The 25,102-nt window shown below is 39.4% G+C and overlaps 1 protein-coding gene and 1 pseudogene across 3 annotated transcripts in view; both read right to left on the reverse strand.

The window, feature by feature from the left end:
* The window catches only part of PRIM2 (DNA primase subunit 2), a 276,717-nt gene that overhangs the window by 81,206 nt on the left and 170,409 nt on the right, over nt 1-25,102 (reverse strand). For both annotated transcript variants that reach the window (XM_081246598.1, XM_081246597.1), the window contains exons 9-10: nt 11,763-11,835; nt 8,698-8,883 (exon numbers count right to left, since the gene is read on the reverse strand). In XM_081246598.1, coding sequence (XP_081102724.1) covers nt 8,698-8,883; nt 11,763-11,835 — 259 coding nt within the window. The remainder of the gene's footprint in view (nt 1-8,697; nt 8,884-11,762; nt 11,836-25,102) is intronic.
* On the reverse strand, nt 19,706-20,483 carry LOC308623977 (small ribosomal subunit protein eS7-like; annotated as a pseudogene). Its single transcript has one exon. The product of its transcript is annotated as a small ribosomal subunit protein eS7-like (transcript).

The following is a 25,102-nucleotide window of genomic DNA, read 5'->3' on the forward strand; positions in this document are numbered from 1 at the left end:
ATGCTTTCAACAGAGGTTTGATTAATTTTATTTCTTGCAAACAGGGTGAGGCTTTTTCTCAGGTAGACTGGCATGTAAATTATAATTACAACTAAGAAAAACTTGCATAAAACTGTACTATGATTCATTAAATATATTTTATTTGCATAAAGCACAGGTGCATTTATTTCAGGAATCTCAGAAATTATTTAAAGAATAAGACATTCAAAGCTTTGAATACCTCTTGTAGAATCATTCACAAATTCAAAGAATCCTATCTGATGCCTAAGTGCAATTTTCAAATGTCCCCAACTCCCACTGAAAAAGCTTTATAATTAAATTTTTAATATATCATAAATATTCACACTCAATACAATTAAATCTAAGATTAAAATCCTACATTACAAAGCTAATATTTTGGGAGTAAAGTATACTCTAAAGTAGTTAGTTTGCTACAAGATCATTCATAACAACAGAATGTTCTCTGGAAATGGTTGATGTTTTAATACTAGAATCTCTTACCCTCTACTACAATATTCACCCAAATAAAAATGGTATTCAAATATACTGACAGGTCAGGTCCACAAAGTGTCTGAAAGCAGAGACTGAAAAATAACAACAACCAAAACTCACAACAACCCCCGAACCAGCTGACAAAAATAAAGAATTGGTTATAGATCAATGGAACAGGATAGAAAGCCCTGAGATAAACCCACACACCTATCGTCAACTAATCTATGACAAAGGAGGCAAGGATATACAATGGAGAAAAGACAGCCTTTTCAATAAGTGGTGCTGGGAAAACTGGACAGCTACATGTAAAAGAATGAAATTAGAACACTCCCTAACACCATACACAAAAATAAAATCAAAACTGATTAAAGACCTAAATGTAAGGCCAGGCACCATAAAACTCTTAGAAGAAAACACAGGAAGAGCACTCTTTGACATAAATCACAGCAAGATCTTTTTTGACCCACCTCTTACAGTAATGGAAATAAAAACAAAAATAAACAAATGGGACCTAATGAAACTTAAAAGCTTTTACACAGCAAAGGAAACTAAAAACAAGATGAAAAGACAACCCTCAGAATGGGAGAAAATATTTGCAAAGAAATCAATGGACAAAGGATTAACCTCCAAAATATATAAACAGCTCATGCAGCTCAATATTAAAAAAATAAACAACCCAATCTAAAAATGGGCAGAAGACCTAAATAAACATTTCTCCAAAGAAGACATACAGATGGCCAAGGGGCACATGAAAAGCTGCTCAACATCACTAATTATTAGAGAAATGCAAATCAAAACTACAACGAGATACACCTCACACCAGTTAGAATAGGCATCATCAGAAAATCTACAAACAACAATTGATGGAGAGACTGTGGAGAAAAGGGAACCCTCTTGCACTGCTGGTGGGAATGTAAATTGATACAGCCACTAGGGAGAACAGTATGGAGATTCCTTTAAAAACTAAAAATAGAAGTAACACACTACCCAGCAATCCCACTACTGGGCATATACCCAGAGAAAACCGTAATTCAAAAACACACATGCACCCTAATATTCACTGCAGCACTATTTACAATAGCCAGGTCATGGAAGCCACCTAAATGCCCATTGACAGACGAATGGATAAAGAAGATGTGGTACGTATATACAATGGAATATTACTCAGCCACAGAAAGGAACAAAATTGGATCATTTGTAGAGACGTGGATGGACCTAGAGACTGTTATACAGAGTAAAGTAAGTCAGAAAGAGAAAAACAAATATCATATATTAACACATATATGTGGAATCTAGAAAAATGGTATAGATGAACCAGCTTGCAAGGCAGAAATAGACACACATGTAGAGAACAAACGTATGGACACCAAGGGGGCAAAGTGGGTTGGGGGGGATGAATTAGGAGATTAGGATCCACCATCACTTCCATCAAACCCTGATTCGAGACTGATCTTCACCAAACCTCCTCCAGCATGATCCCCTCTAATAACTTCTAATCTCCACATCACCTCACTGACACTCTCCTTTTCACCATCGTGTCATGTAATTGTGTTCTATCTCTCAACTTACCCTATTACCAAATAGATTAAAATCTTAAAGCAAAAGGCTTTTAAAAAATCAATGTTGGCCCATATAATCTAAAATCCATATTTAAAGAAGACAAATTCATTTGAACCAAGTGGGATTGTAAGTGAAAACCTTGTCCATACTATTTTCTTTCTGTCAGTAAACTTTCATAGCATCTCAGATTGATTACACAATTTTAGTGAATATTCAAAGATATTAAATTATGTATCTTTAAAATTACAGTTATCAATGACCCTACACCCTACATAGCTGGTCCAAGTTGGCAGTCATTTATCTAGCAAGACCACTTTCTACTGGCGACTAATCCTTCTACTCTTAGTAATATCATTAAAGAAAAAAAAAGCCTACATCTGCAGAATCATCTCTGCCACAAGTACACTTTCAGAGTTCAGTTCCCACCACCTACAAGATGGGCTACACTCGCTCATCCAAGGTCCCCCTCCACAAGGAATTCCCTTCTTTCTCTGGAGAACTCCCTAACTTCACCCAGCAAATATAACCTCCTAACTGACACACTCCACAACTCTTCTCTCAGTCAGCTCCCTCCTCTGTTCTGCTACAGAATCTCATGACCACCTCTATCCCACAATTATCTTACTGAATTTGTATGTTTGTATTTATCTGTTTTTTTCCAGGAGACTGTAAAGTCCTCATAAATAACATCTGTGTCTTTTACTACAGTGTGTCTAGAACAGCACCCAGCCATGGTCAACACTCAGTGCAAGTCTGCTGAGTGATGGACACAAATTAGATGCAATATGTATGTTCGTCTAAACACACACACACACACACACACACACACACACACACACACATTTCTTTGTATTTTTAATAAAAATCACAACTTGACTAATGTATTAGTTAAATATTAGTAACTGAGTATATACTGTATTTCTGGACATTGAGTAGTAATAACTGGTTACCACTTCTTATATAGTTGTATATTTTTCCAACCTATATTCTGATTTAGAAAAATAGATGGAGGAGAGAACAAATTTGGCTAAAATACTAAAACGAATATTAATATTGTATAACTTGTTAGAAATATACCTCTATCTAAAAAGGAACAAAAAGGATTTATTTTCTCATACTGAAAACCACTTTTCAAAACTTTGGCAGAATTGACCATGTGTCCAGCAAACATCTAAGAGATGCCAGGTCTTGTGCTAAGTCCTCGAGACCCAAAATGGAAAAATCAGAGTCCCTGCATTCAAGTCACTCAGAATCCACTCTTAAGACACACATGCAAACATAAATACTATAATTTGATAAGTTATAAAGATGACATGTACAAAATTCAATGAAGGTAGATCAATATAGGCATTTTATTCCTAATATAGCAGGAAGAAATGAAAACTGCAATTAATGAACAACGAACTAAGTGTTAGACTATAAACTAGAAGCCCTACCCTCTGATATGATAAACTTTAAGGGCTCTTAACCTTTTTATGCCATGGACTCCTGGGCAAGCCAAGGACGAGAGCTCAATGCTTTGTGACCGCCTGGAGGGGTGGGATAGGGAGGGTGGGAGGGAGGGAGACGCAAAAGGTAAGGGATATGGGAACAGATGTATATGTATAACTGATTCACTTTGTTATAAAGCAGAAACTAATTAAAAAAAAGAGAAGTCCCTTTTAATCTATAAATCGATAACTTCTATTGCAAATTTCAGGTTACACTAAAATTCTTGGTTTTATTCAGGTTCAAGTTCACTATAAATGGAATAACAGCACATTAACAAATAACTGTATAGTACTATGCTCTAATTTATGTGAAGGAATTTGGGGGAAACGGGCCAAGTTTTCTAGTTTTCTGTGTATTTATTTTTATGGGGACTTATTATTTACTTCATTCAAAAATATTTATTGAGTTCCTACTATGAGTCAGGTATGTTCTAGGTGCTTGAACATGAAGCAGTGAACAAGAAAGACAAGATATCTGCTTCTCTATAGTTTTATTCTAATTGCAGGTGATAAACAAATAAACAATAAATAAATATGAGGTAGTGAGAAGTGCCCAAAATTATAAGAGCATAACCTGGTAGGAAGTCACTAGGAGCCATATAAGGTGGCACCTCTACATGTTATTAATACCATCTACTGGCATGTGTATGCTAGTCTGAAAATAGTTTTAAAAGAACAGAAAAATAACCATTCCACACTAACAACTCTGAATAAGCATTTTATAGACAGATGGCTACTTCTTACATACACAGAGGGACTTAGTACATCGAATTCCTAATAAACAATAACTAACAGTGAGCATCAGAACCTTCAGCTGCTTCCACAATTTCATTATTACTATTCAAAACTGACTATAAGAGGGAATTCCCTGGCGGTCCAGTGGTTAGGACTCTCACTGCCAAGGGGCCAGGTTCAATCCCTGGTTGGGGAACTAAGATCCCACATCCCACAAGCTGTGTATCGCAGCCCCACCACCACCACCAAACACACACACACACAAAAACTGACTATAAGAGAAAACAAGAATTTGTAGATTATAATACAAAAATTGCTTAACCTTAATAAGGGGTATCTAGGAACATGCTACTTTAATACACGCTGGATGACAGTTACAAAAACTAATACATACAGTTTTAGATTATTTTACAATACAGACAACAAATTCCCCTCCAACATTAAGTAAAACCTTAGAGAGAAAAGTATTCAAAGTTTTTTTTTAAAACAGACAAACAACTAAATAAATGCCTGCAACAAACCAAGCAAGGAAGATGAGAGAAAGAGACAGTCACTGCTCAGGCAGTCAATTTACAAGGAACAAAGCTTAATTTTTGGAAAGGAGTTAGGCAGAAGAAATGTTCAGTTCTAGGCAGTGTAGCTGGGGAGAAGAGTTACAGCTCAAAAGTGCTGGAAGTACTGATTGCTTCCTGCTGCCTTGAAAGAAATGGCAAGGTACCCATAAGTTTTGCTCAGATGCAAAGCAATGTATCTCAAATAAGTTACAATGAGGGCATGAATGTAAAGAGAAAGAAATCAGACATATGGTCATCTGGGAAACCACAGTAAAGAAGAAGTCCAGCTGACAATGACTAAATCATCTCAAAAATATCCTGCACTGTCAGGAAATAAGCTATTCAACAGAAGTGAATGTGCCAAATCATTCCTGGATTCAACATCAAGTCCTTTAATTAGAGCACTACAAAAAATGTCTAAAATATCCTCCATAACCATTCTCTATAAATAGTATTTTAGGCAATCAATTTTCTACACCTCTAAAGAGTATTTTTAATGGTATGTACCATTTAACAAGTAGGTACAATTATTAAGTTGAAGAGAATATTTTCATAAAGGGATACTAAATTACATTTCATTGGAAAAATACGTAAGAAGATATAATTGAGAAAAATATGAATGTTTATTTACAAAAACAGACTGTAACAACAGAACACTAAACAGACAGTAAATCATAAGTGTACGTTAAAATCTTTTAGTCAAAATAATACATTTGCTGTAATCAATAATAAGCTAATGAAAATACAGACTGCTATGTATTATCTAGAAAGGTAAAAATTATTGGTTTTCTTTTACAATAATTTTTGAAGAAAACTACTTTTACATTATAAAATAAAAACCCCATTTGAAAAAAAATTTTCAAACACATAGGTTTAAAAATAACGAAATACTGATGACAATGATAGGAGGCCATCCCAGATACACACAAAAGAGGGTGGTCAGTGAACAGACGCACAAGCCAAAGGCCTGGCACCCAGATCAAGCTTTCCCATATCTCACGCTCCTCTTTTTCCCGCTGAGTTACAGCACAAACCAAGCTAAAATGCTACCTCAACTTCTCTCTCTTCACTTCAAAACCATAGCTCATAAATACTTATCTACTGTGACAGTTAATTTTTTGACCATCAGGGTGCCCAGACCTCCAGTCAGACGTTATTTCAGGTGTGTCTGTGAGGGTGTTTCTAGATGAGGTTAACATCTGAATTGGTGGACTGAGCAGAGCAGATGCCTCCCCCATTGAGGTGGGGCGGGGTGTCTCATCCAATCCTCTGCAGGCCTGAATGGAACAAAAAGGCCAACCCTCCTGCGACTAAGAGGTTATTTCCTCCTGCCTGAGGGCCATGAGCTCAGACATGGATTTTTTCCTGCCTTCAGACTCAAACGGAAACACCGGCTCGCTCTTCCTGGGTCTCCAGCCTGCTGCTCACAGAGTTTGGTGACTCAGCCTCCATAATCACACGGGACATTCCATACAATACATCTCTTTTTGTACATATGTACACACACACACACACACACACTCTATTGGTTCTGTTTCTCTGCAGAACCCTAACACACCTACCTACTTAATACATCAAATTCTTAATAAAAAGGTCAAAAAACATTTTCAAGTAATAACATATAATGAGGTCAGTGACACAGCAAGGTTCTCACATAGCTTGATGAGAGTCTAATTTAAAGCCTTTCCAGTCATTTCATAGCATGATAGCATGCATCAAAACTTCAAAACCGTCTACAGTTTTTCACCAGGTAAACTGGTTCCCTGGTGAACATATACAGAGGACATAATCTGAACTATAATCAGATTTATGTGCTCAGGGTATTGGTTGCAATACCATTTATGACAGAGTCAACCAAGTGTTCAATAATAGGGGAATGATTAAGCAAATTATATCACTTTCAAATGATGTGTTGTCATGCAACTAACACAAATGATATTTTCAAAAATGATTCAACAACCTGGGAAAATGATCACAATATAATGTCAATTTTTTCAATGGGAAAAAACAATGATATCTAGCTATCTAGACTAAAGAGAAAGGCTAAAATGTTGACAGTAATTATTTATGAATGAGACAATGACAGGAAAATTTTCTGTATTTTTCATACTTCCTATAATCAGAATATGTTACCTTTAAAATAAAATATAACATCATCCAGAATTATTTATTACTATTTAATAAACGTTATCCAAAATCATGTTTAAAGAAAACTCTATTCAATGATAAATTTAAGCTTCTATGGACAGTTATCAATGAAAACAGTTTTTAAAACAAATCTGTAAAAACTGCAAGAGCTTTTTATAATATACTATAAAAGAGGCTGAACTTTTTTAAAAAGTATAAAGCTAGAGACGTGTTATGGACTGAACTGTGTCCTAAAATTCATCTGTTGAGGCCCTAACTCCCAATGTGACTGTACTTGAAGATAGGGCATTTGAAGAGGTAATGAAGGTTAAATGAGGTTATAATGGTGGGACTCTAATCCAACAGGACTGGGGTCCTTCTAAGAGGAGGAAGGGAAACCAGAGAGGTGGACACACAGAGAAAAGGCCACGTGAGGACACAGCCAAGAAGGCAACTGCTGTAAGCCAGGAGAGAGGCTTCAGGAGAAACCAAATCCTCCCACACCTGAATCATCTACTTCCAGCCTCCAGAGCTGTGAGGACATACATTTCTGTTGTCTAAGGCACCCGGTCTGTGGTATTTTGTTACGGCAGCCCAAGCAAACTGATACAAGACATAATAAAGTGTCATTATAAAATTTACTTGGTAAATATTCTTTATTCTATAGTTTATCTTTCCTAAGAAGAAACAAACAAGAAATAAACAATAAAAAATGTGCTTCATCCCACAGTGCTAAGCTACAGAAGGGATGAGAAACCGTAACGTTATTAGCTAGTCCTACTTAAGAGAAATAAGGAATAGGAGTGGGAATCTGAGAAGTATGAACAGATTTAAAGGCAGTACTCAGGTTTACAGTGATAAACGTCTATCTAAAAATTCCCTGTGATGGGCTTCCCTGGTGGCACAGTGGTTGAGAATCTGCCTGCCAACGCAGGGGAGGCGGGTTCAGGCCCTGGTCCGGGAGGATCCCACGTGCAGCGGAGTGGCTGGGCCTGTGCACCACAGCTGCTGAGCCTGCGCTCTGGGGCCCGAGAGCCACAACTGCTGGGCCCGCATGCCACATCTATTGAGGGCCGCACGCCTAGAGCCCATGCTCCACAACGGGAAAAGCCACCACCATGAGAAGCCCGGGCACCACAACAAAGAGTAGCCCCCGCTCACCGCCACTGGAGAGGGCCCGCACGCAGCAATGAAGACCCAACGCAGCCAAAAATAAATATATAAATAAAGAAATTTATAAAAATAAAAATAAAAATTCCTTGTGAAAGATTCCACATAACACAATAGAATGCATTCTAAGCTGTTTTCACTTTATTTGTTCTCAACATTTCTCAGTCCTGAAAATAACATTACATGTGCATGTATGTATATGTCTATACATATTACATACACACACACACACACACACACACACACATTCCTACAGAAATACAACTCAGAACGCAATTTCAGTTATAACAACTACTGGCAGTTTACCTACCAAGAAGACGACTCTTCATTCAAGCATTATTTTACATCTTACACTGCTGTTTTGATCTTACCCTTTAAACTGAATTCACTTTCCCAGTCTTTTGTTGAGCAACTACTAGATTAATACGTGAGTTTCTTTTTACCTAAATGAAACTGTAGACACACTTACAGAATTTTCAACTACATTTCGGGGCATATTCAAAAAACAAACCTTTTAGTCTTCAGACCAAATTAGAATTTCAGTTTCTGCTCTGATTTTTCAAAATTACCTTGTCTGGATCCATCTTTCCTCTGATAAATTCCTGCTTCCAGAACTGCAATGCCTGTTCTAAGGTTAGGCCAATGCCCTTCAGGAAGAGGCCGTACTGCATGCGGCCCCCATGACGAAGATGGTGATTTTCCCGCAGGGCTTTATGTAGCTGACGCATGCAAGGTGGGAAGGATTTGGTAGAAAGCTACAAGAAAAAAGAGTGTTTTGTTATTTATCAGGTCCCCCACAATATTTGTTGCAAAAATCAATCTAATTTGCAAATTGTAAATTCAGTTTAATTGGAATAAAAACAAAAAACCATAAGGAAGTTATTACTGTCTCACTGTGATTACAGATTTTTCTTATTAATATTTTAATATTGATTACATGTCAAAATGATAATATTTTAGATCTATTCCATTGAATAAAACATATTATTAAAATTTATTTCACCTATTTCTTTTCTTTTTATAATTTTTAATTAAACGTTTTCTTTTGAGATAACTGTAGATTCCTATGCAGCTATAAGAAATAATACAAAGAGATGTCATGTACCTGGTATCCCCCACAGGTAATATCCTGCAAATCTGTAGTATATTATCACAACCAAGATACTGACACTGATACAATACACTATAGTCTTAGATTTTCTCAGTTACACTCACGAGTTCATTTCTGTGTACATGTGTATATAATTTTATGTAATTTTTTCACATGTGTAGGTTCATGCATCCCCCACCACAAGGATCCCTCATGTTTCCATTTTATAACCCCCATCTTCTGTATCCTGCCCCCCACCATTCCCTAACCCTTGGCAACCACTAATTGTTCTGTGTCTCTATAATTTTGTCATTTCAAGAGTGCTATACAAATAGAATCATATAGTTTAATGTTTTGAGAGTGGCTTTTTACTCAGCATTCCCACAAAATTCACCTAAGTTGTTGCAGGTATCAATAGCTTATTTTTTTTTAATTGCTGAGCAATAGTCCATGGTGTGGACGTAACACCATTTGTCTAACCATTCACCCGTTGAAGGACATTTGGGTTGTATCAAGTTTGGGGCTATTTCAAACAAATGAGTGTACAGGTTTTCATGTAAACCTAAGATTTCATTTTCCTGGGATAAATGTTCAAAAGTACAATTGGTGAATCACAGATGAACTTTTAAAATAACCCCAATACAAAGTAAAACATAAAAATAAGAGAAATGGTTCTCAAAATGTGAATTCAAATAAATGTGTTAAAGAAATTAACAATTGGGGCTTCCCTGGTGGCGCAGTGGTTGAGAGTCCGCCTGCCGATGCAGGGGACATGGGTTCGTGCCCCGGTCCGGGAAGATCCCACATGCCGCGGAGCGGCTGGGCCCGTGAGCCATGGCCGCTGACCCTGAGCGTCCGGAGCCTGTGCTCCGCAACGGGAGAGGCCACAGCAGTGAGAGGCCCGCGTACCGCAAAAAAAAAAAAAAAAAAAAGAAATTAACAATTAAAAGAAAACCTTTTTCGGACTTCCCTGGTGGCGCAGTGGTTAAGAATCCGCCTGCCAATGCAGGGGATATGGGTTCGAGCCCTGGTCCAGGAAGATCCCACATGCCACGGAGCAACTAAGCCCATGCGCCATAACTAATGAGCCTGCACTCTAGAGCCCACGAGCCACATCTGCTGAGCCCGCATGCCACAACTACTGAGTCCGCAAGCCTAAAGCCTGTTCTCCGCAACAAGAGAAGCCATCGCAATGAGAAGCCTGCGCACCGCAACAGAGTAGCCCCTGCTTGCCGCAGCAACTAACCCCAATGCAGCCATACATACATACATACATTTATTTATTTATTTATTTATTTATTTATTTATTTTTAAAGGAAACCTTTTTCATCTATGGTCTCAACTGTGTTCTCCCTGACCTCCTCAAGCATCCTCCTGAGACTTAACTCCCACCTCTCACAGGCTCCTCAGCAGGTTCAACTTTGCCCATAAGCAGGGGCAGGTATCACTTTGCTCCCTTGACTGACCAGGCAGCCTCTTCATCTTTCACAGTAACAACTTCTACTTGATTATAATTTTTCATAGGAAGATGACCTATTCATTCCAGACTCCAAAAGCTCAGGGTCTCCCCCTACTCACCATCATAACTCTTGTTTCCAAGCATTAAAACCTCACCTGTGTATTTTTAATTTATTTTAAGTAATCTGGTAATTGTCTAAACAAAGATTAATTATGGCTGACTCAGTTTCCCTTTTTGGGGTAATGCAGAAATTCTACAATGTATTAAAGAGAAATTCTATAAAGTAAAAGTATAATAAAGTGTGCACTCTTTCATTCTCCTAGGGAGCCACAAAGTGAAGCTGAAATGAGCTGCCTACTAATCTAGTGGCAACATAAGATGGGAGCCTACCCTTAGTGTCATAGAATAAATTTTGTATCCTCCTCAAATTTATATGCCAAGTCCTAAACCCACGACCTCAGAATGTGGCTGTATTTAGAGCTGGGACTTGTAAGGAGGTAATCAAGGTTAAATGAGCTCATGGGAGTGGGGCCCTGGTCCAAGGTGACTGGGGTCCTTCTAAGCAGAGGAAGAGACACGGGGATGAGCAGCCACCTAGAAGCCAAGGAGAGAGGCCTCAGGAGAAACCAAACTTGCTGATACCTTCACCATGGAATGCTCGCCTCCAGAACTGTGAGAAAATAAGCTTCTGTTGTTTAAGGCACCCAGACTGTGGTATTTTGTTACAACAGCCCTAGCAAATGGATATACTTAGTATCTTACATTTCTCCTTTACTATATGTATATGGTATTTAAATATAAACAATAAACACTATTTAGTTGTCATCACTTAAAAAGAATTCCCCCTTTGGAAAACTGATTAAATTCTGTTTTTATCAGACTACAAATAATTTTCTGATTTTTTGGTTTTCTTATGATGAAAAAAAAATCATATGTATAGCACGTGGGATTCTTTTAAAAATGATTGGCAAGCAATGAAACAACATTCCCTCCCATCTCCCCACCCGCAAAATAATCTTTGGTTGAAGAAAATCTGTGCTTCCTCCATTGACAAAGGTTTAAGTTTAAAAGGATGAGATGCTTACCGAGTCGATCTGATCTAAAGAAACCTTCCCGACATTTCCCTGTGTACTGTAGTCTTGACCAGTGTATGAATGACTAAAAATAAAAAGAACAAAATATTAGAATAGGATTTGTAAAACATATTTTGATCAGTTCAAAGGAAATCTTTAAAATTCTGATACAAAGTCACAAAGAGATTTTACACATACCTTAGGAAAAACATACCCAAGTGTTATAAAGGTATTTAATAGAATACATTTAAGTAACTTTACCAAAATTAATATAGAAATGCAGTGCTCATCTGGATCTCCCGATTCCTAATCTAGGGTGCCATTTCCATTCTTGGAAGCAATATGCAAGTTGTTGTTACAGTTAACACCTCTCCCACTGACCCCTTATGACAGCATGGCAGCAGAGCTAGGAATAAATGGGAGCTTACATCCAGAGTCATCACTCAGTAGGCCCTTGAGTGAGTCACCTAGACTCTCCACACCCCAGGATCCCTGTCCGTCAAATGGAGATGACACTGCCTGCCCTGCAGTGTTGACAGGAGGTCAGAATTGAAATATCTTTTGTTAAAGGACCAGACATATAGTAATCACTATTCATTAAAACAAGTAACATGTGAACAGCACTTTACATATACAAAGAGTCCAATTACAAAGTCTAATTACAAAGCGTCCTTTGTAATTAGAGGATATATCCTTTAATTACATCCTCACAACAGCCGCAAGAGAGCAGGTTTACTTTACATTTGAGAAGTGAAGAACTTGTTAGATGAGACAGCAAGTCAGCAGTGCAGCAGGAACTCAAACTTTTTGACTCCCAACTTCCTGTTTCTTCACTATACCATGCCATTCTCTTCCCTGTGATACATTTTCCTCTTGTATTATTTAGAAATTAGGAAATATAACATGGCACATACTACCTAAAGCCCTCCACCTGTGTACATTATCATCTCCTTGACACAACTCCACACCCACAGCTCCATCAACACTGACTCAGATGCAGATATTCAGGGATCACGTGGCGAAGAACAGGTGCAAGGTTACATAGAAAACCATAGTCAAACTGAGGTTTATGCAGACTCCACACTAAAGGGAAGTTCTGGAGTAAAGTATCATTACAATAACAAGGGATTTCAGATGCTCTACTTTCTACCTGCTCAGCACTATAGCTTCTTGCTGCTGGATAACATACACCCTCAAGATGCTCTGTAGAAAGGCTGTTGTTCCTACAGTCAATCAGGTTATTGATTAAGCAATAGGTACGGATTATGAAGCAAAACTACTGGATATCTCAGGATGCTGCAGCCACTGGCAAGGAGACTGTCACAAGTGTAGATGTCCCCTTCCGACAGTCCTCCCTCCATGGGCTAAGAATGGCCTGAGAATCACTCTGAGAGCAGGACAAGCAGAACGCCAGAGAGTGACACAGAATGATCCTGTACCTAAAACACATCTTCTTGCCTTTGGTATTATTTCTCCCTCCAGTAACAAATTTCTGACAGCATATCATTGGACTATATCCATTCCCTTTATCATAGTAGCGCCATGCCACACAAAAGTCATGCTAAGTTAAACCAACAGCTGCCATTTAATTTTAATATTTTACATTTTAATATAGAACACAACCAGAGAATTGTTTCAATGAAATCCCCCAAAATAAAAACATATTTCACTTTCCAATATGTCTTACACACAAGGCAGTGAAAACAGCATAGTCTACAAGTCTGAAGACTTGCTTTTGTTTTTGTTCTTTAAATCATTGGTTTGGCAAACTGGTAACCTGCACTATTCTCATTTATAAAATGGTATTAATAAGGCCAGGCCTGCCTAACTAACAGAAATCCTGGGGAGATCAAATGAACTAATAAATTCAAAGTGCTAATTAAAATCAGTAAGGCATATTCCAGTACACAGAGCAACTGCAGTCTTGACCAGTAAGTACAGAGGAACACAAAATAAAACAGAATGGGAAGGGAGGCAGCATGATCCTGTAGAGGAGTCATCCCCCAGTTGGGAGATGCTAGCCCACTCCATTGACCACTGTAAGCTTTAGGCTATAAATTGATCACAATCATCTAACAGGACCGCTCAGCTCAAAGAGATGAACAAATACAAAAGTCCTGTATAAATGGTAAAATGATGTACAAACATGATCATAGTCACTGAGTAGTTTTCTCAGCCCAGATTAATGCAGTATACAAAGTACAAAGAGAAGATGTATAAAGAGGACACATATGTTTGCCTGAATGCCAGTATAAAATGCTTGTTCCTCAAAGTTTTAATAGAATATACAAAGGGACCAAATTCCAAGAAAAAAAAGTTAAGAAAGAGAATGGTAGCAATGATAAATACAAAGAATTTACTGGGTATAAATAACTACAGAGAGACTATAAGGAAACCGTCAGACATCATACTTCTAAAAATACTGTAAATAGACAAGAAGATGGTCACCAGCCAACCCAGTAAGGGCAAGTGTGGAACCCTGGAAGAAAAGTGACAGAAATGAAGAACTGAAGCATAAGAATTGGGAATGAGATTCCTCTTCCACTCATTCAGAATCAGAAAGGATAACTTATATATCTTGGTTAAAGGAGTTGGTACGTCACAGCTATTTAATACATACTTGAAAAGTTATCGATAGATGAAGCCAAGGGGGAGGATTTTCAGATATAAGAAAGGCAAATCATGAGAAGCAGTGTATCCAATGATCTGCAGGCAGAAAGAACCATAAAAAGATTCTGGACAAGAATTCACATAATCAGGTTTATACTCGAGAAAGAAAGCAGTGTAGAGAAATTACTAGAAAGGGAGGGATTGGGAAATGGAAAACCAGTTGGAAGAATATTGCAATATTCCGGGCAAGAGAAGTTTTTGTAAAGACCTTCAGTAAAGTAATGGCAATAGATGGAGAAAGGAAGGCAAACAAGGTAAAAGAAAAAGGAACAAATAGAGCTGCCATAAAAGAATAAAAATCCTTGGGGCTTCCCTGCTGGCGCTATGGTTAAGAATCCGCCTGCCAACACAGGGGACATGGGTTTGAGCCCTGGTCCGGGAAGATCCCACATGCCACGGAGCAACTAAGCCCGTGCACCCCAGCTAGTAAGCTTGCGCTCTAGAGCCCGCGAGCCACAGCTACTGCAGCCCGCGCACCTAGAGCCCATGCTTCACAACAAGAGAAGACACCACAATGAGAAGCCCGCACACCGTAATGAAGAGTAGCCCCCACTCACCGCAACTAGAGAAAGCCCAGGGAAAGCAACGAAGACCCAACGCAGCCAAAAATAAATAAATAAATAAATAAATAAATAAATTTATTTATTTTTAAATCCTTAATAACAAATCACATTAGCTTATGAGACCGGAACTTTGGCTTTTACTTGGAAGTGCCCAGGGATGTTACAAGATGAGACTCCTAACAGCCCCCAGGACAGGTAAGGCACCTTCTACCACCCTCAGAGCCTGGTGGCAGCTTCATATCACACAGTTTCCAAATGAATGCAGCTGCTACACTAATGAGCAAAAACATACATAATGAACTGTCAAAATATAGTGTTACAACCCTCAGAATGGGAGAAAATATTTGCAAATGAAGCAACTGAAAAAGGATTAATCTCCAAAATTTATAAGCAGCTCATGCAGCTCAATAACAAAAAAACAAACAACCCAATCCAAAAATGGGCAGAAGACCTAAATAGACATTTCTCCACAGAAGATATACAGACTGCCAACAAACACATGAAAGGATGCTCAACATCTTTACTCATTAGAGAAATGCAAATCAAAACTACAATGAGATATCATCTCACACCAGTCAGAATAGCCATCATCAAAAAATCTAGAAACAATAAATGCTGGAGAGGGTGTGGAAAAAAGGGAACACTCTTGCACTGCTGGTGGGAATGTGAATTGGTACAGCCACTATGGAGAACGGTATGGAGGTTCCTTAAAAAACTACAAATAGAACTACCATATGACCCAGCAATCCCACTACTGGGCATATACCCTGAGAAAACCATAATTCAAAAAGAGACATGTACCAAAATGTTCATAGCAGCCCTATTTACAGTAGCCCGGAGATGGAAACAACCTAAGTGTCCATCATCGGATGAATGGGTAAAGAAGATGTGGCACATATATACAATGGAATATTACTCAGCCATAAAAAGAAACAAAATTGAGCTATTTGTAATGAGGTGGATGGACCTAGAGCCTGTCATACAGAGTGAAGTAAGTCAGAAAGAGAAAGACAAATACTGTATGCTGACACATATATATGGAATTTAACAAAAAAAATGTCATGAAGAACATAGGGGTAAGACAGGAATAAAGACACAGACCTACTAGAGAATGGACTTGAGGATATGGGGAGGGGGAAGGGTAAGCTGTGACAAAGTGAAAGAGCGGCATGGACATATATACAGTACCAAACGTAAGGTAGATAGCTAGTGGGAAGCAGCCGCATAGCACAGGGAGATCAGCTCAGTGCTTTGTGACTGCCTGGAGGGGTGGGATAGGGAGGGTGGGAGGGAGACGCAAAAGGGAGGGGATATGGGAACATATGTATATGTATAACTGATTAAATTTGTTATAAAGCAAAAGAAAAAAATATATGTAGTCTTAGTTTCATGATTTTAAAAACTTGGTCAATTTTATGAACAAACATTTCTTAATCGTGGTACTGGGGAAACAGAAAAAGTAATAAAAACTTTTTATAACTTTTTTTAATTTTTAAAAATATTTTACTGTAATTTTTAACAGTAAAAACAATTTCTATTTGGTTCGATATACACACACACAAACCCAGCAGAAAATACTATTTTCAGCTCATTTTAAATACTCACAGCTTTAAGAAACACTCACTGTCACTGATGTACAGTTTTAACAAAGGGGATTTAGTCAGCATAAAAGCTTTCCTGCTTCTAACCTTCCGTAAGAGAATAAATTGAGATGTAGCACAAATGTAATTTTTTTCAACACAGCGGACCAAAGAACATTTAATGGGCCACAAAAATCAAATTATGTCACTAATCACTATCCTGCCAAATATAAAGAGGAAGTTTTGTTCTTTTTGTTTTTTTGAGGTACGCGGGCCTCTCACTGTTGTGGCCTCTCCTGTTGTGGAGCACAGGCTCTGGACACACAGGCTCAGCGGCCATGGCTCACGGGCCTAGCCGCTCCGCGGCATGTGGGATCTTCCCGGACCGGGGCACAAACCCGTGTCCCCTGCATCGGCAGGCAGACTCTCAACCACTGCGCCACCAGGGAAGCCCATGTTCTTTTTGGGTTTTTTTAACATCTTTATTGGAGTATAATTGCTTTACAATAGTAAAGAGGAAGTTTTGATTAATCAGAGAATCTTAAAAAGTCAAGATCTGATTTAATTCTCAGTTTAGCCACTAATTTGCCACAAGTAAAAAAGAAAAAGCGTAAGTCAAACTATGCATTAATTATTCATCCATAAATGTGGACAGTAAGGGATTAGGAGCTATAGTGATTTATTTCCATCCTGTATGCTAATTTATCTTCTGTTTGCTAGAGTATCAGGTGAAAGGCACTAAAGGTAAAATGGTATCATTTTTCTCAAGTCACCAAAAAGCCAGAAAAGTGGTGAAAACAATAAAGATGTGGGTCCATGAATACTGAGTTATATTAGAACACTGTCTGTGGTGAAAGGCGACAGTGTGTGTTTGCTAAAATGTAGCAATTACACAGCACTGTACAAGCAACACAAACACCTTCACTCCCCAAACAGAAATAGAGAAATGCAGAAAACCCAAGACAAACCTTACTTTTTAAAATACCATTAGATTGTCAGGCTCTCTGTAAGAGACTTTTTCTACATCCCAGTTGTTGTCCTTTTCTAATTACCTTTTTAAAAAAAGCTTTCAAGAGTCTCTGTATAGCTCCTCAATCCCTCATCAAGCACTTCTGTGACCAAGGAAGAGTCACAAAGTAGTGACGGACCCAAAGGTGCCCCAAACAGTACGACGTGATGAGGTGATAAGAGCCCCAACAAGGCCGCAGAGAACAGGCCCTTCTCAGAGCAGGGGGAGGAGGACAAACCACATGTAGCCCCGAAAGGGCACCTCAGAGGGAGCCGCCCAGGGACAGCATTCAGGATTCTGAGTGTCGTGAAAACGCTGCTGAGATGGCTGAGATGGCTAAGCAGACGCCTGCCGAGCCAGCAGGAACAGCTCAAGGCCGAAGGAGAGGAGGTTGACCATCAGGGAGAAGGCGGGCCTGGGCGGCAGAGGGGAAGAGCAGAAGACCACAGTCAAGGAATAACTGAAAAGTCACAGGCCTGGTTGTTTTAGTGTTTTTACCATTCATAGTTGAACAACTTTATATGTATTAAAACATTCTTAAATTTTGACCCGGTTCAGAAAAGTATATGACATGAGTTTATTAGGGTTGTTGGAGGGTTGTTAAAAGTAAGCATGTGATAAGGAGGTGACATTTGGGGATAATAAAAAAGTCTGTTTTTCTCAGCATCTAGAGGGTTAGCACATATCAGATGCACAGGCAGAAAGACACAAGCAAAGCCAAGGAAATTTCACAGTTTATAGACAAAGATGTTGGGTTAGGTGGCAAAAGAGACAAGCAGAAGCAAGGGGAAAAAAGAGCTGAAACTGGGCAGGTAGGTCCTGAAACGCAGGTCTCTGAACAAAAACCGTTAAAATAAAGAGCCAATTCTATCTCCTTTTGCAAAAACATAGTGCTAAATCAAGACTTTAATAAATATTTAAGGTTTTTTCAGGTTTAAAACCTTTAAAAACCTAAACCTATGCATAATAGTATTTTCTAAGAAAACTGAATTTTGCAAACACATAAGTAATTCAGTGTTTGTCCTTGGTTATTTTGTTCTGTTTTGTTTGGAGGTGATGGTCCTAAGTTATCCAATCTACAATAAGAGAGCTAATGGCACACAAAATATATAAAAGCATCTTCTACTGTTGCATTTGTTCAGTAAGCCTACATGCAACTTAATTAAAACTCGGTCACATATGAGGAACTTTTTCCTCCCACACTGTCTTGCTCATTAAACAGTAAGATGTAAGCAGAGTTAGTTTTCCAATAAGGCTAAAAATCACAGTAAACAGAAAATTGTAAAATCAACAGTTTCAACAAATTAAGAGTTGAAAGGAGAAGAGACTTTCAAAATATCCCTAACACATATTTACATAACCACATTTGACATGATCCTATTTTCAATCCAATTAAACAATCCGATAGGGGGCTGGGAGGAGGGCTGAGGCATAACAGAGAGAGGAAGGCACAATCAGTCACAGCCACACAGAACCAGTTCTCCCAAACACTACGACACAAACATCAAATCTATACAATAGAAATGCAGTGGATATATAAAGAGGTAAATCAGAAACACACACATCTGCACACATCTGATCTGTGAAAGGCAGACCCATGCCTGGTCTTTGTAGAAACAACAGAAATATAAGCCTCAGTCAATACACCACCAATGTCAACACGAGCACTTAGATTTCAACAGGGAGTTGCTTCTGAGTGCTGAAAATAAGAGGCGAAAACAAAAAGAAATTATATTAAAGTGGATTTGTGGGTCTCATGACAAGATTAGCTGGTTAAGAAAAAAAACCTTTCCTGCTGTGGCCCTGATCTCAGCACATGACGGCCCATCACAACTCTGCTCGAGTGGCCTTCACGAGTCGCACCACTGAGACACAAATGCCACAGGACACAGCTGGCAAAACGAGTGACACCTCTCCAATCATTTTCCCATTTTCCGATTAGTGATGCAACTTGAGGGAGGGAATAAGGAGTAGTGGAATAGTTGCAACATTTTAGGAATTAGCTGTAATTCTGCCTCATTTGCATAATTTTTCCAAGTCCAATCTGCCCAAAGCAATCAGGGAGCATAGCAGAGTAAGGGAGTGAGCCAAGCAGACTGACGAGGAGAGCAGGTATCAGACTCACTGTGTGACTTTGCTTTCAGTTTCCTCACTGGGAAACAGGGATCACAAAAGGGGTCACAAAAGTACCCCTTCTGAGGACTGCTGTGAGGATCAAATGAGATGTAAGACTTTACCGCACGATTTTTCACTCAAATTGTTTTTTTTTAATTGTGAATAATATTTTATTTAGTCATTTTTGTTTACAACTGAAACTCTGGGAATTCAAAATTAATATCCTTGCCCCTGAGCTTCTTATAGACACCAGAAAATGTTCCAACCTTGTGTTCCACATTGTTCTGCTGCGCTTTATCCAAATGAACCTTTATGAGTTGGCTGCCAACCAGCTTCACGCGGATTCTCTTGCCCACAATCTCACTTGGGAAAACCAAGTCCTCCAGGATGGCATTGTGCACTGCTGTCAGAGTGCAGCTCCTGGGATGCTTTTGCTTATTTTTTGTACAGCTTTTGCAAGTTGGCTTAGGCAGAATTCTCCTCTGCGCGATAAAGACAAGGTGCTTCCCGCTGAACTTCTTCTCCAACTCACACACTAGCGGACCTGGATTTTTCTGGAAAGATTTCAGTTGAGGAATGGGAACAAGATTATGATAGCTTTCCGACCACCACCAACTTCAATTTCCTCAGTGGTCATGATGTTCAGCTCCCGCAGCTGGGCCTTGAGGTACAAGTTCATCTCCAGCTTCAGAAGGACCTGGGAGATGCCCAACTCAAACTCATCTGGCTTCGCACCATTGGGCTTGGCAATCTTCACGCTGGAACTAAACATGGCCTGGACCTTGCCAATGCGGCCAACACTTCACTCAAATTGTAATCGTCATTATCATCCAGGCCTCAATTTGTTACATGTGGACACTTTTGTTGTTGTTTCTCTCTACTCTTTAATATTCACCACTTTCTTCCCTTGAATATCAGGGAAAAAATGTATTTCTTTCCTATCTTCTTTATACTATCACATAAAATATTTAATCTTAAAGTAGAATTTAGATGTCCTTGAATAACCTGATGATCTGGAAGGTTTTATCTATAGCTACACTCTTAGAAAGTTTCCACAGTGCAAAACTTCAAACTCAAACACTGCAGGTTTCAATGGAACCCAGCTTTGCAGAGCTGCATATCCAATATGGTAGCCACCAGCCAACTGTGACTAAGCTGCACTTGAAATGCAGCTTAGTCAGAATTAAGAAGTTCCATGAGTGTAAAATTTGCACTGGATTTCAAAAACTTGGTATGAAAAAATGTAAAGCATTTCATTAATAAATTTTCCTATCGATTACATGTTGAAATTATATTCTGGATATGAGTTAAATATTAATGTCACTGAAGTAATTTAAAATTACACATGTGGCTCGTATTTGTGGTGCTCATATACTTCTGGACAGCACTGTCGTAGAGTGAGGACAGTGACACGAAGCAATCAAGTGCTTCCCCTGAGGCCTAGGTCCACATAAAGAAATGTCAATTGACCTACCCTGACGACTCCTATTTGCCAAGTGAAGATCAGACTCTGCTGGTCATAAGTGGAATACAAGCTGCAACTGGGCCACTAAAGGAATGACTCAAGTCAGCTGTAAATATGCTTGTTTTCATAACACTGTGCTTGGGAATCAAGGTTCCAAACTTGAGCCACAGCCTCCCATTTCTACTATCTGGGAAGCAATCGTGAATTCTGATTAGCTCGGAGGTAACCGGAATCACTGGGGAGGAGGGTGTGTGTATGTGTGACACATTTGTGTCTGGGAGTCTTTGGGGCTGCGTGACTCACCTCAACACTTAATCACAACAATCCATTCTCCTCTCATCTGTAAGAAGCTGTGCTGGGGGCCGGGGGTGCGGGTGGGTGGGTATGAGTCCGGAAGACCGCAGGACCCTGGGCTAGGCCAGACAGAACCCTCCTCCCATCCTCAGGGAGCACCTCTACACCCTCCCTCCCCACCAACAAACAGCCTCTGAGGTTCATAAGATAGTAACACAGAAAACACATTTCCTTTCTTCGTCAACTATTCCCCAGTACTCTTGAAAGAGGTTAACCCTATTTACTCCTTTCTATCTGGCAGCTATAGTTTATCATATTTTAAAAACTGATATCAAATAAAAAAGCAGTGAAGAAAGCATCACGAGTAATCAAAACTGATCCCTGCATCAAGGAAACATATTTCTTTGTTTAAATTAAAAAGTAAGCTAATACATCTTTCAGAATGAACTGTGATTTCCTACATCATTCTATAAAAGTATACCAAGTCCCAATACAACCCTTTCACATGAAGTCAGGTGTAATCATAGCACAAATGGAAAAACAATTTCAAAAAGAGGAAACAAAGGTTTTGAACATCACCCATAATATCCACTTTTGCAATCACAATTTTACCCACTTTGGATGTTAAGAAAAAAATACTCTGACCACATAAGCTAGGCTATTCAGACATCTAGAAAGCACAATCCCTGCAGTTTGGATTTCCTGGGTGTGTAGGAAATCAAGGGAACCACAGTTACAATATATCACTTCCTGCTGTGAGGATATCACAGGAAAATTCACTCAATAGCTGTCACCACTGAAATTGAAATGAATTTCTTTCTACAGCTAAATCCCTAGTAAATGGTATCCCACTTGTGTTAGCCCAAGTAATTTTCCCTGCAGTTACTCCAAACGAGAACACAATCAATAAAATTCTGTTATAAATTGAATATAAATTATTTTTCCACAAGCATGAATTTTACTCAATTTTGCGTAAAAAAAATTCTCTCTGAAAAACTACCATCAGACGATACATAGGATAATGATCTGTATTTCCCTACAATTGAGAGAAGCTGTATGATTTCAAGAGGTGCACATACACAATAAAAAAACAAGCTCATATGGGTTTCCACATCAGGTGAGAACTACAAACAGCACAATCACTACTCTTCTTTGTTTTAGGTTGGCCTCATCTTTTCCCATATGGTCCATATTATTCTATTTATTCCCATTTCTAAGCTGCAACAGTCCAATGAACTGCAAGAGAGTTGAAAGTTGCACCTCATTTTTCTATAAAAAATATCTGTACCTGGGGCTTCCCTGGTGGCACAGTGGTTTAGAGTCCGCCTGCCGATGCAGGGAACATGGGTTCTTGCCCTGGTCCGTGAAGATCCCACATGCTGCGGAGCGGCTAGGCCCGTGAGCCATGGCTGCTGAGCCTGCGCGTCCGGAGCCTATGCTCCGCAATGGGAGAGGCCACAACAGTGAGAGGCCCGCATACCGAAAGAAAAAAAAAAAAAAATCTGTACCTCACAATTGTCAAAAATCATGGAATTGCACCCTTAAAATGAGTGCATTTCACTGTATGTAAATTATACCTCAATAAAGTTGATGTAAAATGTAAAATATACACATACATCCCTATAAGATAGTCACACTACAGTGCTACATAGATGTTTGCACCATACACACTTAAAGCCCCCAACAAAGATCTCTATTTTCATGAGTACGTTTTTTATACTCCTTTTACATTCTTAGCATATTCTGGGAGTATAATGACCCCTAAGTAGAGGCTGTTTTGACTTGGCTTTGACCCAGGATAGTCAAATGATTGCAATAAAGAAATGTTGTCTGAGAGATTGGTACTGAAAAGTTGAGGGCGTTGAGGGCGGGGTGGGCGTGAAATAAAGTTCTAACACACAGGAGAACTAAGACATTAAATTGATGGTCATCGTCTCATTTCCCCACAATGTACAGAGGGCGGGATGCTCCTGAGATGCGCTATCACAGGTCTACAGCACCCGACGATGCCCCCTCACACTTGTTCCCTAATAATAGAGAGAACCAGGGACATGAAGGTGGGGGTTTGATGGAGGTTTGGAAGGGAGGGGAGAAGAAGGGGAGAGCTAATGAGGATTATTATTACAAGTCACATCCAGAGACCATGTCACACACTTTTCCTACACACTCTGTCACTCTTGCACAGCCATTAACAATGGCTCATCATGTTAAGGTCTTCGTTTCATAGATCAAAACAGCAAGGTTCATAATAGCTTTGGTTTTCTTTTGTTTTTAAATACAGTCTTCAACATTTGGATAGGTCACTGGGGAGAAAGAAAGGGGGTCCTTCTGAGGTCACACAGAGAAACAGAAAGGACTCTCTTCGGTTAGCTCCTGATTCCAGGAGAAACAGTCCCAAGTCCCAAAACAAAAGGCAAAACCAGTGTTGAATTTCTACAATGTATAAAGAGTGTTTCTTTACCAAAGCTTTTCCTTGGAAATGACAGAAAATTCACCAACATTTTGTTCCAACTATTATACCATCTCATCCAGTCTCAACATTTAGTAGCTTAAAAAACCTAAATGCGAGGTAAAATTTTAAAACCTAAAAGTGTTCTCTCCCAGCACTGGCTCATTCAGGAGTCTTCCTGAGGTCCAGCCCCTGTTACAGCAACAGAGAGAGAGAGGTAAACAGAAGGAAGGATGCCTTGCTCTCATGGAGCTTACACTGCAGACAAACACACACCAAAAAACAAATGAATACATAAAAATGACCATTTCAGCCAGTGACGCTGCTGTGAGGAAAACAGAGTGGGTGACAGCACAGAGGCCCTGGGGGTGAGTGTGAGCTGGGTGACCAGAAGCAGCCTTTTGTGAGGCTGAGAGGACACAGTTACATCATGTGACCAAGGTCCCCAGTGGCCTCCTGTGGACAGTATGTATGCCATCCACCAAGGACCACAGCAGCTCAATTAAAAATGGGCTTTTTATTCCCTTTGTATCAATGTTATCTTTTTAGAACTACCTTCTAAACAGTAGTTACAAACAACTGAGAGGGCGCTACACCTTCAGTGAGTCTGGGCTGTCTGTCTGTCCGCAGCCCAATCTATTAAGTGTTTTGTTTTTACTGTGAATTGTGCCTGGTTGCCAGGGGGTCTTCTTAGGTTCACTAAACATTTAGACTCACAAGATTTCCACAAGTGGCACCAGGTAGCTCAGAAAGACCCAGGACAGAACCCCAGCTCACCAGCTGGGCAGCGTGAGCACTAGACCTCCTGCAACACCTGCACAGGTGGGCGGCTCGGGGGCAAGGAGGGCACGCCCACACCCGGAAGCACAGGGCTGCTGCGGCTCATGGACCTCAGACCCCTCAGTGGCCGCAAGCCCTTAGAACTACGTCCACAGCCACCTCAGACTTGGAACTCCAAATCCATTAATCTAGAAACCATTATTATACTTTAAAAAATATATGACTATGTAAACATATTTCAAATATGACAGAGAATTGTGCTGTCCAATCCAATAACCATTAGCTACAACCGGCTACTTAAATTTAAATTAATTAAAATAAAATTACAACCTGCGTTCTTCAGTCACACTAGCCATACTTCAAGCACTCAACAGCCATAAGCAGCTGCTGGCTGCTGGGTTGACGGCACAGGTACAGAACATTTCCA

Source organism: Mesoplodon bidens (assembly GCF_964165515.1).
Source record: "Mesoplodon bidens genome assembly, chromosome: 10".
Classification (NCBI taxonomy): domain Eukaryota; kingdom Metazoa; phylum Chordata; class Mammalia; order Artiodactyla; family Ziphiidae; genus Mesoplodon; species Mesoplodon bidens.